The sequence below is a fragment of the Panthera onca genome, chromosome E2 (genome assembly GCF_046562875.1).
Source record: "Panthera onca isolate mPanOnc1 chromosome E2, mPanOnc1 haplotype 2, whole genome shotgun sequence".
In the NCBI taxonomy this organism is placed as follows: Eukaryota; Metazoa; Chordata; class Mammalia; order Carnivora; family Felidae; genus Panthera; species Panthera onca.
This window is the reverse complement of record NC_138353.1, coordinates 23,209,083-23,227,627: the sequence shown is the minus strand read 5'-3', so window position 1 is coordinate 23,227,627 and position 18,545 is coordinate 23,209,083. Positions and strand designations below refer to the sequence as shown.

At 43.3% G+C, this 18,545-nt stretch overlaps 1 protein-coding gene across 1 annotated transcript; it reads right to left on the bottom strand.

Annotated features, from left to right (window-relative positions):
* Window positions 1-1,581: 1,581 nt before the first annotated feature.
* Window positions 1,582-6,954, bottom strand: UQCRFS1 (ubiquinol-cytochrome c reductase, Rieske iron-sulfur polypeptide 1). The gene is made up of 2 exons (XM_060650846.2): window positions 6,673-6,954; window positions 1,582-2,395 (listed from the first exon to the last, which is right to left on the bottom strand). Exons 1-2 carry the CDS (start codon window positions 6,884-6,886, stop codon window positions 1,785-1,787), a joined length of 825 nt encoding a protein of 274 aa, XP_060506829.1. The 5' UTR covers window positions 6,887-6,954; the 3' UTR covers window positions 1,582-1,784.
* Between the last annotated feature and the right edge of the window lie 11,591 nt (window positions 6,955-18,545).

Genomic DNA, 18,545 nt, shown 5'->3' with positions numbered 1-18,545 from the left:
AGCATATCTTGAGGAAGTGACGAACAGCTCCTGCTGCCATTTTAAACATGAAGTAGGAACTTAACAATTCAACTTCAAATTTTGTCAGCTTATAATAAATATATGGGTGTAGCTTTAAACAGTAAGTTGTGGACAACTGGCACCATGAAAAAGCAGCATGTGTAAGATGGTCTTCCCTATATATATTAGGAAAAAAAGGAATCTTCACTACAATGATAAGCAAAATATCCAACAAATACATACTAATTTCTCATGGCCTCATGGTTGGGAGTGGGGGGAGGGGCACGGACTTCATGCAAGATGCTCCAAATATTAACATCAAATACTACACACCCATATTGTTTATACTTAATGATATAATTTCACTACTTTTAGTAAATTAGCAATATTTGGCACTTTTTGTCTCACATTTACACCTAGATACCAGAACATAAAATACTATTATTTATTAGCCCCATTTATCACCCATGCTAATTTTCTTTCTAGAATGGTAAAGGTATGGTAAAGAAATGAACCAAATATCTGCTCATAAACAAAAAGTTTTCTTTTTAATACACTTAGCTACTGTTTTAAAGACTGAAGTCCTGGATGACCATTTCCCTTTGGAAGATCTAACCACTGAATCTAGTTTGCTTTCTTACAAATGCACGTGTGATCAAAGATGGACCCAGTGGTATATTACTGACTTACCGCCAAATGGCAAACTTATCAAAGTAGCTGTGATTCTCAACAAGGGTCAAAGCCTACTCCTAGTTCCCAGGGAGAATATCAGATCTCAGTCTTATTTCAGCTGTGTAATTGAAGGCAGAAGGCAGAAAGAAGAGGGTGTCAATTCTGATGTCTTCCTGTGCCCACCACCTTCATATCGGTGGTGGGGACGGTGAAAAGTGGGGACTGCGTATCCAACTGAAGGAAACACCTCAACATGTTATCATTGCAGAAACAAAACCAGCAGGATCCTTTACAGTAGTCTCAGATACACTACTCCCCTTTTGTCTGTAGATAGGGTGGATGCAGAAGCAATGGGAACACAAATATCCTCACCAGACGAAGGAGTTAACAGTGGCACTCCCATTTTAGAAAGCTTTTCTCAGATACTATCCCACCACTGCCTCTTAAAACTAAAGAATTCTAATTACTAACTTATTCCCGTAAGTGAAAAATAAAATTTCCTAGCAGGAAAACAGCTAGCTAGAGCTGGGGCTAAACCCTCAGAGCTGCTAACACCCCATTTAGGATTCTCCCAGAGATTACATTCAACATCATCATACAGACCGGGGGCTGGGGGGCACGTGCGGCAGGACACACACAGCCAGGACTCATGTGTAAAAGAACAAAAGGGAAACCTGGATATTACTGTTTCTGCCAATGCCATAAACATCTCCCAGGACTTGGAAATGACCAGCTACTTTTACCTCAGTCTAACCATTAGCTCTGCAGAATCTGTTGACCCTAACATAAAGAAGGAAGATGAAGGAGAACGTCAATTATAGATTTCACAAATATCTGGTACATAAGTCTGTAATTTTTAATTAGAATTAACTATCAAAGACACTGCACCTTTTAAGTCTTTGAACTTAATAATGTTTAACAGTGGCTTTATTAGGTGAATGCTTGAAAGCATTCAACATTAAATTCAATTTACTTCACATAAATGTTTGCAAATACATTATCAGCAATTCTTAAATATTTCAAATCAACCCACTTAAGTATAGAAGGCTTGCTCATAGGTCTTCTGAGGTGACAAGACGACTGAAAGGAACCTTGGACTTGACTCCAGATCTCTAACCAACAATCACCATGTCATCACCGGTGAACTCATATGAGGGAACTTCAAGATTGAGAGGTGCAGGCCCCTTCCTGATCCTGCCAGAAGCATCATAGTGTGACCCATGGCAAGGGCAGTAATAACCACCAAAATCTCCTGCATTTGCAATGGGTACACAACCAAGATGAGTGCAAACACCTATCAGGATAACCCATTCAGGTTTCTTTACTCGATCTAAATCATGCTGCGGGTCCCTCAACTGGGACACTTCAACTGCAGCTTCCTGCTCAATTTCCTTCTTGGTTCTATGACGCACAAACAGCGGTTTTCCTCTCCATTTGAAAGCCATGTTCTTGCCTTCTGGAATATCGGATAGCTTGATTTCGATTTTCGACATGGCCAACACATCAGCAGAAGCACTCATGCTGGAAACAAACTGGGAGACGACATTCTTGGCAGCATATGCAACACCTATACTAGTTGTTGCAGTTATCAAATAGGAGAAACCTTTTCTAGCCTCACTGCTCTCTTTTGAAGACTTTGTACCATCTAACACTTCGGTGCGTCGATAGTCAGAGAAGTCAGGCACTCTGATGTCTGTGTGGGAATAACGAACAGAAGCAGGGACTGCAAGATAAACAGAAAGTTAAAAAAACAATTAGATGAGTACTCTGAAAGAAGTATACATCAGGAAATAACCTTTGTGAATTCATAAGCAAAAATCAAGTTATAAAAATGTGAAATATAGCACTAATGCCAGAAATGGTCAGGTTGGCAGTGCGTGCATAGAAAATATTGAAAAAGAAATGAAGTCAATCACTACCTATCATACTGGTATGAAATCACAGGATAATATGCGTAAACTGAGTTCTTCCTGATTGAACACAGTTGATTCAGAATTTCTAACGATTTAGTGCATCAAATCTAAAAAGTTAAATAGTACTGTAAACAGCAATATTTTAAAATCCCCAAAATTCAACATGCCAAGACATACAACTATGTTAACTACTTCCCATATTCTCTGGATTACAAGGGACCGTAAAACTCATCAAGTCCACCCAATAAGTTGATTTGTGGGGCTCCTGGGTAGCTCGGTCAGCTAAGCGTCTGACTCCTGATTTCAGGAGCCTGCTTGAGATTTTCACTCTCCCTCTCTCTCTGCCCCTCCCCCACCCACGTTCTCTCTCCCTCTCTCTCTTGCTCTCTCTCTCTCTCTCTCTCTCGTGCACAAAATAAACATTAAAAAAAAAAGGTGATTTGTGATCATCTTATTAAACCAAATGTCTAATTTCACATTACTATCTACTTACTCTCTGAAAGTTCAGTAGAACTGCTAAAAATTCATAAATACTTATTACCATAAACATTCTGTGAACTGTTAGTATAACTTTAGTTGCAGAAAATGAAGAGATTTTCTATTTTAGACTCTGGAGTATAAATCAGTATTACTTTAACTTCAAGTAAAGCCACCAATGGGCAGAAAAGGACATCCTTGTCAAAATACACAACTATCAAATGAAATCTCCAAAAGAGCCAATTATTTCAACTTAGTACAGGATAAAAGAGCAAATTTTCATATATCCCCCTCTTCAGTGAAGGGTAGTAACTTCTTTAAGAGTAAGGGCACTATCTTTCTTTTTCAGTGCTGTGGATTTCTCAACTGAGACACTACTACTGCAGGCTGGCCAGATCTTTGTGTCAAATGAATGTTAACTAATTACTATTTATGTAGTACTTTGGATGTAAGTAGTTTTTAAACTAAACAGATTATGACCTTTTGTCCATACTATTTTAAAATATCTGACAAAAAATTAACTTACTGGCATCACTTTTAAGTATGTTTCAGGAAGCAAATCTCTTTGCAAGTTGTATACGCATTTTAGGAAATTTGTCACAAGGTTTCTTTTTTTATAAAAGGGACATTAAAAATTCCTCACTTAAAAACTGTTGTTTCAAAAAGAAAAATGTACTTATAAAATGCAATTTCATGTAAGTTGCAGCCTACTAGGCTGTCTCATCCTAATATACTTCCTTGAGTATTACAATAAAGAACATGACCACACTTTTCACATGGTTCTCAAAGTCAGTAACAATGGAAGCTGTAAGTCAGCCTTGAACGTGGAGATTAGGGGCACTGATCCCACATGCAATGGGATTAACACATAATTTGTATGTTATACATCTCATATATATAATTCTTATAATAAAGTAAGCTAGGGAAAAGAAAATATTAAGAAAACCATAAAAAATACATTTGCAGCAGTGTACCATATTTATAAAAAAAAAAAAAAAAATCCACATATAAGTGGACCTGCACAGTTCAAATCCATGTTGTTCAAGGGCCAGCTGTATTCCCAAACAATGGTGAAACCTATCAAAATCACTCTATGTACTTTTCTGGGACCAGGACAAGGGTAGTGACTACCTAATATTTACAACTATGGCAAAGTGACATTACATCATATACTACCCTACTTCTACCTAATGCTAACCTAACAGTGTAGACTGGGGTTTGGGATCAAATATGAATTACCCTCCTTTGGTATTCTCTGGAATTACAAAGGAAAATGTGTATCATATCTAAAAGATGAAGGAACCAAAGTCCATACTTCTACATTAAAAACAGTGCCTACAATCTTTAACCATATAACAGTATACAAGCAAATGTACAGGAACAATAAACAGAATGGTTTTGACATTCTCATCCAGAGATTTGGTGGTGAAAGAAATCCAGCTGTCTACTGCCACTCTACCTAGCAGGTTACACTTTAGTACAATAGTACAATACTGTACTATTGTATATTGTACCACCATGAATATTTTGGGAAATTTAACTGCCATATTGCAAAAGTCATTTCTAAATAATTTACATTAACTGTATTAGGTGTGACTTTAGCAACAAAGATGCTAGCTAGATTTAGTTCTAAACTCAAGCAAAACCAGATACTTCTGGAAATAGAGAAAATTTAAGAGACTATAACAAAAAACAGGTTTTTCTTTCTTAAGATGAACTCTGATGTGCCTTGGAAATCTTCCTCTCACCTCATGGATCTTCTGATCCAACCCTCCCATTTCACACCGTCAGAACTATCTTTCTACAAACCATCTAGACAGATTATAACGTGAACTGAAACTACAAGCTGAAGGCATTATTATAGAAAAAGTTTGCCTTACGGTTCTGTATTATTTACCTGTTCTTGGGAAAGTCAGGTAAGCCTCTAATTTTTAGAAGAAACCCTTTAGTCACTAGACAAATTCCAAAGATGCTTTTTGCATTTGCTGTTGAAATTTTGTCCTCCTTTATTGTTTCTTACCTCCAGATCCAAAGAATAGGCTTGGGATGGGCTGGTGTACTCTGCTCACACCCTGAACAGTGTCTCCAAAACCCACTGGTGCCCCCAAACAACAACAACAAAAATCGCCATTTTATTCATTCACCAATATCCTGCACTGCCTGTATGCAAAATCTGAGGTTGTAGGAAACAGAAAAATAAAGATTCTTCTCTATGCCTCAAGCTCAAGGTCAGAGGAATCACCAGGAAATGCAATAGTAGGAAGTGTTATGTACCATAAAAATAAAGGAATCAGCAAATATAAAATTTTATTGACCTGACCCTGAACTGAGATTGATTTGGTAAGACAGAAATGTGGAAAACTGAGTGGGAGGATTATTTTAAAGTAAAGAGAACAGGGTGAATGAAGGAAAACTAAAGAGAGTGGGGGTAATAACTTAGCTTGCAGGGCAAGTGTCACTGTCAGTGGGGCCAGGCAGGCAGATAACGCAATGGAGGAGGTCTGGTGAGAACTGTGATGACCTGGAAGAGTGACTGCTCCAACTACGAGGGCAGCCAGTGCACAGCACTTTTCTCATGGTGAAACAAGTTCAGTGTTGCCAGATTCCAACGTTTTAAAACATGCAAGAAATCTTCCTTTTTTAAGACTGTGCAGGTTGGGAACACTACAGGTACAATGGCACACAGGTTGCCATTTGAGGATTTCCAATACAGAGCATGGAAAAAAAAAAAAAAAAAGACATGGCACAAAAGATAGTGCAGGATCTGGTTCATGGCTAAATCAATCTTTCAAATCCATGTTCTATCACATACACAAAGTTCATCCTTGTGTAAGTCACTTCACTTCTTGTAGTTTGTTTTCTACCTGCAAAATGGGAATATCACCAACCTCTGCTTGTGGCTCTTCTTGAGCATCAAACTGATTACAGTGTAAAAACCCTCTGGCCCAGCAAAACATTGCCGATACTCCACATCATTAATGACCTTGGGGCTTGTGTTATTGTTTTGCTGCTGTTGCTGTTGGGAGGGATGCGTGAAAGACAAGGGCATTAGACGGTTTAGGTGGCGGTGAGCAGGACAACGTCCCAAATATTAATAGTTCTTATTTTTTCAACATGTATAATAAAATGCCCCCAAATGTGCTAATGGCTTTAAGTAGAATTTTTCCATCTAAACCTCATGACATTACCTACGTAATTGGTATAATCATTCATCCATTTCACTGGTGAGGTAAAACATTCAGAAATTTGCCCAAACGACCTGTAAGCAGCAAAATCTGTCAGACTTTGCTGGAAACAGTCGGCATTCAGAGTTCTTGAACTTAACCTATGACGTACAAGATTAGCCTGTGGTTTAGGCAGACTGGTCGCCAACGGAAACAGAGGCCCGCAAAGCGAGAGCTGGAGGTCACTCGAGATCGCCCAACCTAGCCGCGTCCGCGCACAGGTGAGGGCAGACACCCAGGAGGTGTAGAAGCTTGCCCAAGGTCGACCCAGCAAGGCAACTTAATCCCCCAAAGGGGCTCCGCTCCATTTCCCCGCCCTCCTGAGCTGCGCCGTGGGTCGAGGGCCGGAGGGAGCGAGAACGGGGGTACCCCTCAGCCCGGCTCACCATTGAGGCCCACGGAGGCGACCAAAGGCCGGCTCGCGGCCTGGCCACTCAGCGACTCCCGGCACAGGAAGGGCCGCTTCACGTCCAGCACTGGCGGCTCCGAGGTGGCGGGCACTGAAGCCTGCACCAGAGGCCGCAACGCGCCCGCCACCCCGCGGGACGTGGCCGATAGGACGGGCGCGAACGGGCCCGAACGGGCGGCCACCGACAACATGGCGACAGCTGCTCCAAACGCCGAGCCGGTCACAGGGACGACCTTTCGCCGCGGCGCAGGCGCGAGGAAGAACAGGAGGCGCGCGATCCGTGACGTCAGCGCGCCGGCTTCAACGGTGGCTCCCCTGAGAGGTGGGGGTACAGAGCCAGGAAAGGCGCTGCGTCAGAGGCGGGGCTACGAGCGTACGCTAAGAGCGGAAGGGGGCGGGGCGGAGCCGGGCGGGAAGGTGTGGGTGCCGCCCAATCTGTCCTCCCCAACATCTTTTGGTGTGTAATCTGGTGTCTGCGCAAAGGAGGCCCGCAGGAGTCGTCCCGCGAGTCGACTTTGGGTCCCTCAGAGTACAAACTTAATCTGTAGGAACCTAGGAATAAGAATAAGTTGTCATCATAGTTTAGGGAAATTAGTAATTCTTAACATATGTGCATATATAATGTAATACATATGTATAAGGATATATGTTAGGGTGTATACATATATATTGTATATAATAGGTTTTATGTACTTATAAAACCTAGAGCCAGGCAAATAGTGGCCACCATGTGTGTACTATAATGATGATTATTAGCACCATCGAAGTAAAAAATAAATTTTAAAAAGGCCGGGGATTTTTGGTTAAAGCTTAACAATCATAGTGATAATGGTAATGACTTATCTGTATTAAGCATTTACTATGTATTAGATTTTGTGCTTTACCTTCATTTTTTCATTTATAGTCAATATCCCTATGAGGTAACAGCTATTTTCCAATGAGGAAACCAATGTTTAGAGGGATTATGTGCCCAGGACTAGATAGCCAACAAAGGGTGAAAGGGGGTAGTCTGGCTTTTAAGCGCTCTAAACCACTACCAGTTTTCCTAAGTGAGATTTTAGGGGATTCAGGGATGGGTCCCCAAATCACTTTCTATCACATGGTGAGAAAATTATTTCCTTTTTAATTTTCTTTCAATCCTTCTGATTACACCAATGAGAAAGTCCCAGTTTGGTGCTAATATATTGTTAATTCCTCTCTAACACTTGCTAACCTTCCTTTTAAGAGAATAGGCCTTGACTTCAAAGCCCTTGGTTACTTGAATCATCAGGTGGAAGATTTAATAATATAATTTTCTTGTCATGGTATTTATTTTGTCTCCTTAGTGATTCTCCAATGACTCTAGGGAAAAAAAAACTTTTACTTAGGTCAAAATGAGTTAATTTAAATATTAAGTAAATGAAGTTTTTCTGTGCTGTGCATGGGCCCTGGGACCTTGGCGAGTTTCCTGACTCCTCTATGCTTTAGTTTCCTCACCTGTAAAATGGAGGTGGTAATGATGCCACCTAGAAGGAGTAAATGTACTAATATGTGTAACAGTACCTACAAGGGGCCCCACATGCTAAACACCAGGCTTGTTAGTATTGTTTTATCTGATATATTCCTTCAATTCGTGCTGACTCATTTGTGTTCCTCTCTCTAGGTCCACAGCATACTGAACACTTCCTCCTGGACCCTTCTCAGGGTCTAAGTCTTGGCCATCCATATTGCCCTAGGGACTCTGTGGTACTCTCAGCACTGGAACTGGCCTCCTCAGGGGTTACTCTGACTTGGCTAGCCATAGGTCTGGCACTGGGCTCACCCCAGCAACAACCCTCATGGTAAGAGTGGATGCTTCCAGAGCAGCTACTACACCCCGTGTGTTTGAGTTCTTTACATGGAATAATGCACTTAATATCACAACAGCCCTTTGAATTGGTTAAGAGTAGGTGAGGATGGAAAAAAAAAGAGGGAAGGAGCCTTTACAAGACTCTGGGTTTAATCCTAGTTCTAATACTCACAAGCTGTAAGCCCTAAAATGAGTTATATATAGCCTCTGTGTATGCCTCAGTTTTCATTCTATAAAATGAAGATAATAATAGTGTTTATCCCCAAAGGGTTATTTTAAGGATGAATTGGACTAATATGTGTAAAGTGCAGAGAACCATGCCTGGCATACAGTAAGTGCTATGAAATGTCCATGATAACAATAAAAATAACTCCTTCCATTTTACGCCAGAAGAAACTGAGATTCAAAGATGACAAATGAGGGGCACCTGGGTGGCTCAGTCGGTTAAGTGTCCGACTTCAGCTCAGGTCATGATCTCAGGGTTTGTGAGTCCGAGCCCCATGTCAGGCTCTGTGCTGACAGCTCAGAACCTGGAGCCTGCTTCGGATTCTGTGACTCCCTCTCTCTCTGCACCTCCTGCACTCATTTTCTGTCTCTCAAAAAATAAATAAACGTTAAAATTTTTTTTTAAAACGGTGAAAAATAAAAGATGACCTACCCAAAGTCACATCATTTTCTTCCGCCTTATTGAGATATAATTGACATATAACATGTAAATTTAAGGTGTACAGTGTATTAACTTGATATACTTATATATTGCAACTTGATTACCACCATAGTGTTAGCTAACACCCCAATCACACCATAGAATTATTTATTTTTTTGTGGTGGGAACACAATCTAGTTTCTTGCCAACTTTCAGATGTATAATACATTGTTAACTACAATCACCATGCTGTGTGCTAGATCCCCAGAACTTATTCATCTTAGAACTGGAAGTTCAGAGCCTTTGACTGACATCTCCCTGTCTCCCACAACCCCAGCCCTTGGTAACCACCACTCTACTCTGTGTTTCTATGAATTCCAAGTCTTTACATTCAATATATAAGTGAGATCATATAGCATTTGACTTTCTCTATCTGAATTATTTCACTGATCATAATGCCTTCTGGATTGTTGTTGTTGTTGTTGTTCCAAATGGCAGGATTTCCTTCTTTCTCATGGCTGAATAATATTCAATTCAATGTATGTACCGTATCTTCTTTATCCATTTATCCACTAACAGACATTTAGGTTGTTTCCATATCTTGACTATAGTGAATGTTCCTATAATGAACATGAGAGGGCCCATATCTCTTTAAATCCTGTTTTCATTTCCTTTTGATATATACCCAGAAGTTGCATTGTTGGATCATATGGTAGTTCTATTTTTAAATTATTGAGACACCTCCATACTGTTTTCCATAGTGACTATATCAAGTTACATTCCCACCAACAGTGCACAAGGATTCCCTTTTCTCTACGTCCTCACCAGCATTTGTTATATACCTTATCTTTTTGATAATAACCATTCTAACAGGTGTGACATGATACCTCATTGTGGTTTTGATTTGCATTTTCCTGATTATTAGTGATGTTGAGCACATTTTCATGTGCCTGTTGACATTTGTGTGTCTTCTTTGGAAAAATATTCAGATCCTCTGCCCATTTTTTTTTAAATGTTTATTTATTTATTTTGAGAGAGAGAGAGAGAGAATGAAAGCAAGTGGGAGAGGGGAGAGAAAGAATCCCAAGCAGGCTCTGTGCTGTCAGGGCAGAGCTCGATGTGGGGCTCTGCCTCACTAACCATGAGATCATGACCTGAGCCTAAATGAAGAATCACTTAACTGACTGAGCCACCCAGGCACCCCCCCCACCCATTTTTTTAATCAGATTGTTTATTTTGTTGCTACTGAGTTGTATGAACTCTTTATATATTTTGAGTTGTATGAACTCTTTATATATTTTGACAATCTCTAATCAGATATCTGATTTGCAAAGATCTTCCCCTATTCTTTTTTTTTTTAATTTTTTGTTTATTTATTATTGAGAGACAGAGAGAGACAGAGCATGAACATGAGAGGGGCAGAGAGAGGGGAGACACAGAATCTGAAGCAGGCTCCAGGCTCTGAGCTGTCTTCACAGAGCCTGGCACAGGGCTTGAACTCACAAACCGCGAGATCATAACCTGAGCTGAAGTCAAACGCTTAACCGACTGAGCCACCCAGATGCCCCTATTATTTTTTTTCTTTAGTATTTATTTATTTTTGAGAGAGAGAAAGACAAAATGTGAGTGGGGGAGGGGCAGAAAAAGAGGGAGACACAGAATCCAAAGCAGGCTCCAGGTTCTGAGCTGTCAGCACAAAGCCCGATGTGGGGCTTGAACTCACAGATCATGAGATCATGACCTGAGCTAACAATGGATGCTTAACTGACTGAGCCACCCAGGTACCCCAATCCTCTCCCATTCTAATGGTTGCTTTTTCATTTGTTAATGGTTTTCTTCGCTGTGCAGAGGATTTTTAATCTGACATATTCTCACTTATTAAGTTTTCTTTTTTGCTTGTGCTTTTGGTGTCACATCCAAAAAATTATTGCTAAGACCAAAGTCAAGGAGCTTTTTCCCCTATGCATTCTTCTAGGAGTTTTATAGTTTCTCTTCCTATGCTTAAGCCTTTTACCCATTTTGAGTTAATTTTTGTGAGTGGTGTAAGTAGGAGTCGAATTTTGTTCTTCTCCATGTGGTCATCCTCTTTTCCCAACACCATATATTGAAGATAGAATCTTTTCTCCCTTTTAGTATTCATGACTCCCTTGCTAAATATGAGTTGGCCATATATGTTAGGGTTTATTTCTGGCCTCTTGTGTTTCAGTCTTATTAAATTTACTAAAACTTGCTTTGTGACTTTTCATATGATCTAAGCTGGAGAATGTTCCATGTGCAATGATGCATGCATTATTTTTCTTAATGGCGTTCCATAGTCCTGTGGCTTTCTTTGTTCCTTTAGTCTCTCAAAGTTTTTCTCCTCTGATTGAATAATATCAATTCATCTGTCTTCTAGCTCATTGATTCCTTCTTCTGCTTGGTCAAGCCTGTTATTGAAGCGTTCTATTCAGTTTTTCTCTTCAGTCATTGTATTCTTCAGCTTCAAAATTTCTGTTTGGTTCTTTTTCATGTTTTCTATCTGTTTTTTTCTTCTCACTTTGTTCTTTTATTGTTTTCTTGTATCATTAACTTGTATGTCTATGTTCTGTGGCAGCTCTCTGGACACCTATAGAATAATTATTTTGAATTATTCATTGCACAATTCCTGGATCTCCATGCCCTTGGAGCCAGTTACTGGAGGTTTACTATATTCCTTTGGTGGAGTCATGTTTCCCTGATTTTGGTTATCCGTGTTGCCTTGCATCGGTGTCTGTACATTTGAAGAAGCAGTCACCTCTTCCAGATTTTGTGGACTGACTTCAGGAAAGGAAGACTTTTATCTGTGGGTGGGGGCACATGTTGTGACCCTAGGTCAAATGATGCAGGAAAGCAAGTTTGGAGGCATGTGGTGGCACTAGGTTTGGGGGGTGTATGATGTGTCTTTGGCTCAGGGGTCCAAAAGCATCAACAACTTTGTGGTCTTTGGTGCACCCTGTGGAGGATCACAGTCACTGCAAGGGCTGTTGGGATCCTTGGTGGCACCTCCAAGTTCAGTGGCCAGGCACCATGGCAGGCAGTAGTGGTGCCAGAGTCAGAGGTGTGCACACACTGGTATGTGGTGGCCAGCTGCAGGTGCCGATATAGTGGCAGGGGCCAGTTTCAGACACATGCATAGTGGTGAGAGTCAAGACAGGCAGCAAGGGCCAGGGCCAACTCTGAGCTCCCTGGCAGCTGGTGGGGTCCTGGCTGTTGGCATACTCTCCTGTGGCTGTTGGTCTTCCCCAAGCATGAGCACTATAGAGAGGCTGATGATGGGCCTCAGGTCAATCACGTGAATGTACAGCTGGAGGGGATGGCCCCAAGCACACATATGGTGGTAGGCGGTCAGCCACGAGGGTCTAAGCTGGCATCTTGCCCTTGCACAGCCTCAGAGGCCTGAGCTGGCTGGCCCCGATGCAGTTCCTGAGCTCCAGTCGGGGTGAGGGGAGTGGGGTGGGAGGGACTACTCAGGTAGCCAGTGAATACTTGCGGGGCAAAGTCTGGTGAAGTCTGCAGGGTCTCCACAGCAGCTATGCTGGCCATTTATTTCTTCAGTGGAGAAATCTGCTGTGGTTGTCTGCAAAACAGGTCTCTGTGAAGCACAGGTGCTCCTGCTACGTGGCTGACACTGGTAGCCCCTGTTTTTTCTTCCCTGTTCCTAGCTGTCTCTGTTCATCTCCACTTTGCCAGTCAGAAGCGGGACCTCAATGAAGTGCCCCTGAAAGTCTGGGGAAGCCAGTAGTTTACCCTGCTCTCCTTTTCCTGGCATGGAGAACTCTTTCTAGTTGGGACATTTTCTCTTGTCACTGAGCAATGCTAGCTTGGGGGATGGGTTAATTTAAGTAAAATGAATCTTACTTTCTTCTCTTTTTATGCAGTACTTCTCAGGCTTTTTGTTTACTACATTGTCAAAATTTCTTAAGTGGACCCCAGAGCTCTTCTAGAGCTGTATTTGTTTGAGATCACTGTCTAATTGTTGATCTTGTGGGGGAGACAGATACTGAAGTCTCCTGTGTTGTCATTTTGATAACATCACTCCCTCAAAGACACCTCATTGATAAGTAAAGGAGCCCATTTGTTCTGGGGTTACGGAACCAGGCTGGGACGCTGGTGGAAAAACCAAGTGGCACTCAGAGATCTTGGTGCATTGGAGATTTATTTAACATTGGCAGGCTCAGAGGAGACTGATTCTCCAAAGGTCTGAGCACTGAATGCAAGTGGGGAGGGTAATTTATAGTCATCAGCTTCCATATCTGTGGGGGTTTTCCCATGCACAGCAAACAAAGGATGAAGAACCCGGAGGAGGGGTCTCTAAGCTAGAGACCAGAGTCTGTTTTAGCCCTGTTGGCCATTTTTGGGGTACTTTATTCACTTCTCCAACATTACCCCTTTGATGCCTTAAAAAAAAACTTTTAGTAGGCATCACCTTTCAGTTTTACGAGTTGGTACTCTCAGAAGACTAAGATACGTGCAGTAGTTTGGTGAGCAACAGTGTTTTCAATAAAATGTACCATGGCATTCAGTATACAGGGGCCAATGGATACAAGTAAAATTATGGAGAGGAGGGGCCCTGCCAGGGCAGGAAGGCAGGATGCCCAATCCGTGAGATCCCATCCTTTCCATTGATTCTTTCCTGTCATCTATGTTGAATTCTTTCCTTGACTTCCTTAACCTTAGTTGTAACTGTTCCTGACTGGTTTACGAAGTAGCAACATTCCTCCCCCAGAAAGATGCAAGTCCCTCCTTTTTCTGAAGTGAGGAGGTCGAGGGCTCACCTATTTTGGAGGGTCACTGTCGCCAGAGAGTTTATTTGACTTTGTAAGGTTTCCAGAGAATCTGTCACTCGTTCCATGCCTTCATTTAGCTCTTGAGATAGTCTATAGTATGGTCCTACAGACGAACTTAAGCCCCCTATTCCAGTTCCTATTCCTGTCACAATTCCTGCTCCTATCAGAACAGGTAGCAGGATTGCCTGTTTAGTCCGGGACTTGGGGCTAAAAGCTGTTAGAAGCTGATCTTCAGTGTATACGGATATCTCTGGGGTTAGGAAGATGGAATAACATATCTGAGTCCACTTGGCCTCTAAGCATCGGTAGGCCGAATTAGAACACAGATAGAACCCCCCAGGGGTTGAACATAGGGTCGTATTCCTCTCTAAGGTTATATTTCTTCTGCATAGAGAGGTACTGTTCATACCTTCAGGGACTGTACAGATTAGATTGTTGGCATTTGTGAGACAGATCCCAGTGGGTCCAATTAAGACAGAGGTATTGGTTTTGAGATTTTCAGGAGCTTTCCAGGTCAAAGGGATGGGAGTGGCTAAGTAAGCACTCCAGCTGAGGGGCAAGCACATCCAGCAGATTTGGGTGTGATTATTTATTTTATGGAGGACTTGTGGAGTAGTATTGGCCCAATGCTGGAGTGGGAAATTGGTAAGCATCTGATTGAGGGCTGAAAGGTTCAAACCTTGGTAGGCTGCTGGGGGAGTGGTCGCCTTTATGGCTTGTATTACCCTATCCTGGATATCCTTTATAACTTTTTGAAGGGCCCTGTCTTGCACCCTTCCCCCGTCCAAGATCCCCCATTGAGGAAGGTAAGTGTAGCAAGCTTGCTTCCCTCTCTGGAGGCCCTTGTTGTGACATGGGCTCCTGACATTTTGGGTTATCTCGGCAGTCCAATACTTAGTCCTTGGGGCACTGGGTGACTGACAGAGAGTGGGTGTTTTTCCTTTGTAGCAATCTTTGTGGAGGGAGGTGAAGGCACTGAATGCCCTTGACCCCCTTATTGTCATATAACAATCCTGGGGGCAAGGTGGGTAAGCGGCAGTTGTGAGGGTGAGAGAGGTTATCATAATATACAGGCAATACTTAATAATCCTCCCATCCAGAGGAGGTATGTGAGACCCAGCATGCATCTTTTGTCTCATGTCCAGCTTGTTGGTGCAGTCTCTATCAGCCCAACAGTAAGAAATAAGATCAGGGCTATGACACCAGTAAGGGGCAAGGGCTGGCAGAGTTGCATCCAAACCCCTGGGCTAGGTTCATGCGTTGATTCCTCGAGCTTCTGCTGTGTGCAGGCCAGCCAGTTTCTGGGGTGTGTCTGGAGCAGGGCTGGAGGTCTCAGGGGCCAGTTTCCCTTTTGAGGGTCAGTTTAAGCAGGTTGACTGGATCTGGATGACTTCGCCAGGTTGTGGGTTCTTCTGAGTTGGCCTTCTTAACTCTGGAGTGATGGACCCATGGGGTGATACCTGAAACTTTAAGGGCTGTAGGAATTGTTATAATAACAGTCCACCTGGTCTAAGAGGTTCCCTCTTCCAATCTTTGACCCACACAGAGTCTCCTGGATGAAAGGGGTGAATGTGGGTCCCTAAGGAAATTGGGGCCCTCTCTATGGTGTATCTCTGTAACTTATTTAGGACTGCTCCCAAGGTCTGGAGCTGTTCTCTTATTCCTTTGTCTCCAATCTGGTTTTTAGGTCTCCTGGGAGTTTTCCTAAACATGGGGGGGTGGGCGCGAGGAGTCATCCATATAATAACTCAAAAGGGGAGAATGCCAGTGCCCCAGGCGTGCGTCGGGCATGCAGGAGGGCCAGCAGTAGTAAATCTGCCCATGGGAGATTAGTCTCTTGGTGGAACTTAGCCAGGGTTTCCTTGAGGGTGTGATTCATCCACTCTACATTCCCTGAGCTCTGGGGTCACTAAACAGTGTGCAGTTTCCAGGTAATGTTGAGGGACTTTGTCAGGGTTTATATAATGTCTGCCACAAATGCAGGTCTGTTATCACTGTGTCTGGTTAAGGGTAGACCAAACCGAGGCACAGTCTCCCGTAGAAGGGCTTTGACCACCTAGCGACTTCGTTCCATTCTGGTCAGGAATGCTTTGACCCATCCCAAATATGTGCAGATTATTACAAGAAGGTACCTGAACCCTTTATTTGGTTGTATGTTGGTGAAGTCCACCTCTAAGTCTTTGAAAGTGGTGACCCCCAGGCGGGAGCCATGGAGCAGACCAAGCATTGTTTTTGGCACATGTTACACGTTGTTCACTGACAGCTCTGCATAATGCCAGCAGGTGGCTGATATAATAGTTCTTTTTGAGGAGGGCCTCTAGTACAGTTTTCCCTAGGTGTGTGAGTTGGTGATACTCCTTTACTAGGTGTTTTCCCATAGACGACAGGAGAAAGATGTGTCCATTTAGCGTGACCCACCATCCCTCTTTGCTTAGTATGCCCCCTTCTGTTGAGGCCCAACTTATTTCTTTCTTTGTGTACTGGGGCGGGGAGGCTTCCCTCTGGGGCTCAAGACTCATAGTGTAGGTAGGAGCTTCACCTGGGTCACCACAGGCGGCCGGTCTGGCTGTTTTGTTGGCCAGGTAATTTCCTTGAGTTATGGGGTTGTCTCCTTTCTGATGTTCCTTACAGTGTAGGATAGCTACCTTGTCTGGCAGCCATACGGCCTCAAGAAGCTTTAGTATTTCTTCCTTGTTTTTGATAGTTTTCCCTGCAGCAGTAAGGAGGCCTCTTTCTTTATGGATGGCCCCGTGTACATGCACAGTAGTGAAGGCATGCCAGGAATCAGTGTAGATGTTAACTCATTTACCTTTGCTAAGGATGAGGGCTCAGGTTAAGGCATACAGTTCAGCTCATTGTGCCAGCCATCCTTCCGGCAAGGCCTTGGCTTCCAGAACTTTGGTGGTTGTGGTTACCGCATATCCTGCTCTTCGGCTGCCCTCTTGTAAATAGCTGCTCCCATCGCTGAACAGGGTGATCTCTGGGCTTGTTATAGCCTGGTCTTGGAGGTCCAGGTGGCTGGTGTAGACTTCATCCACTACTTTGAAACAGTCATGGTTGGGTTCTCCCTCCTCCCTGGGAAGGAAGGTGGCTGGGTTTAGTGTTCTTACTGTTTCAAGAGTGACCCTTGGGTTTTCATAGAGAAGGCCTTGGTATTGTGTCAGCCGAGAATTGGAGAGGAAATGATATCCTTGGGTGCTCATGAGGGACATGACCATGTGTGGGAACTTAACATTAAGTCTTTGTCCCAGTGTGAGTTTGTCTGCCTCCTTGATGAGGAGGACTGTGGCTGCCAGCACTCTGAGGCACGGTGGCCATCCTGCAGCCACAGGATCAAGCTCTTTTGACAGGTAGGCCACTGGCCATTGCCAAGGCCTCATGCTCTGAGTGAGCACTCCAAGGGCTATTTTGTCCTTTTCATGTACGAAGAAGTTAAAGGGCCTTTCTATGTCAGGCAAACCCAGGGCTGGGGCTCATCCCAGAGCCAACTTTATTTTTGTGAAAGTGGCCCTTGCCTCCTCAGTCTATGCACGGGGCTCCCAGTCTAGTCCTCCCAACAGGTCATAGAGGGGCCTCGCTATGGCTGAGAATCTGGGAATCCAAATGCAACAGAACCCTGCGGTCCCTAAAAATTCACACAAGCCTCATTTTGTTTGGGGCTGTGGCAGTGTGGTGATAACTTTCTTCCTTTCTGGTCCTAGTTCTCTTTTTCCTTTTGTGAGGAGGAAGCCTAAGTATCAGACCTTCTGCTGACAAATCTGTGCCTTTTTCCAAGAGGCCCAGTACCCCAAGTAGGATAGGAGCTGCAGGAGGGCCTTTGTACCTTTCATACAGTCTTCTTGGGTGTTGCTGGCAAGGAGGAGGTTGTCTACATATTGGAGGAGGACACATCCTGTGGTTTCCCTCAGAAAGTCGGCGAGGTCTGCAGCTAGTTATTCCCCAAAAAGAGTGGGTGAGTTCTTGAAACCTTGGGGAAGTCGTGTCCAGGTCAGCTGCATCTGGCGCCCTGTAACGGGCTCAGCCCATTCAAAGGCAAACAGTGGTTGACTTAGAGGAGCCAGGCAGAGGCAGAAAGAAGCATCCTTTAGGTTGAGGCATATAAACCATCTGGCTGACCCCAGTATTTGGCTGAGGAAAGTATAAGGGTTTGGAACCGCTGGGTGTCAGGGAACAGTCACTTTTTTAATGGCCCTCAAATTCTGTACTGGTCAGTATCCTTCTCCTGGCTTCTTGACTGACAAGAGTGGGGTATTCCAAGCTGATTGGCACTCAATTAGAATACCTGCTTCTCTGAACTTGGTCAGGTGCTCTTGTATACCCATTCTAGCCTCTAGTGGAAGGGGGTACTGTCTTTGTCTCAGATTGGGCTCCAGGGATCAGGTCAACAATGATGGGGGCCTGACTCCAAGCTAGTCCAGGTGGGTTATCTTCAGTCCATACAGAGGGGAATGTAACCTGAATTCTGAGGGGCTTCAGGGTAAGGCCTGGGTACAGAATAGTCTCCATTCTTCTTCCCTTGGCAGGGTAATCACCAAGACCAGGGTTTCCTTCTGCCTTGGGTTTAATTAGAG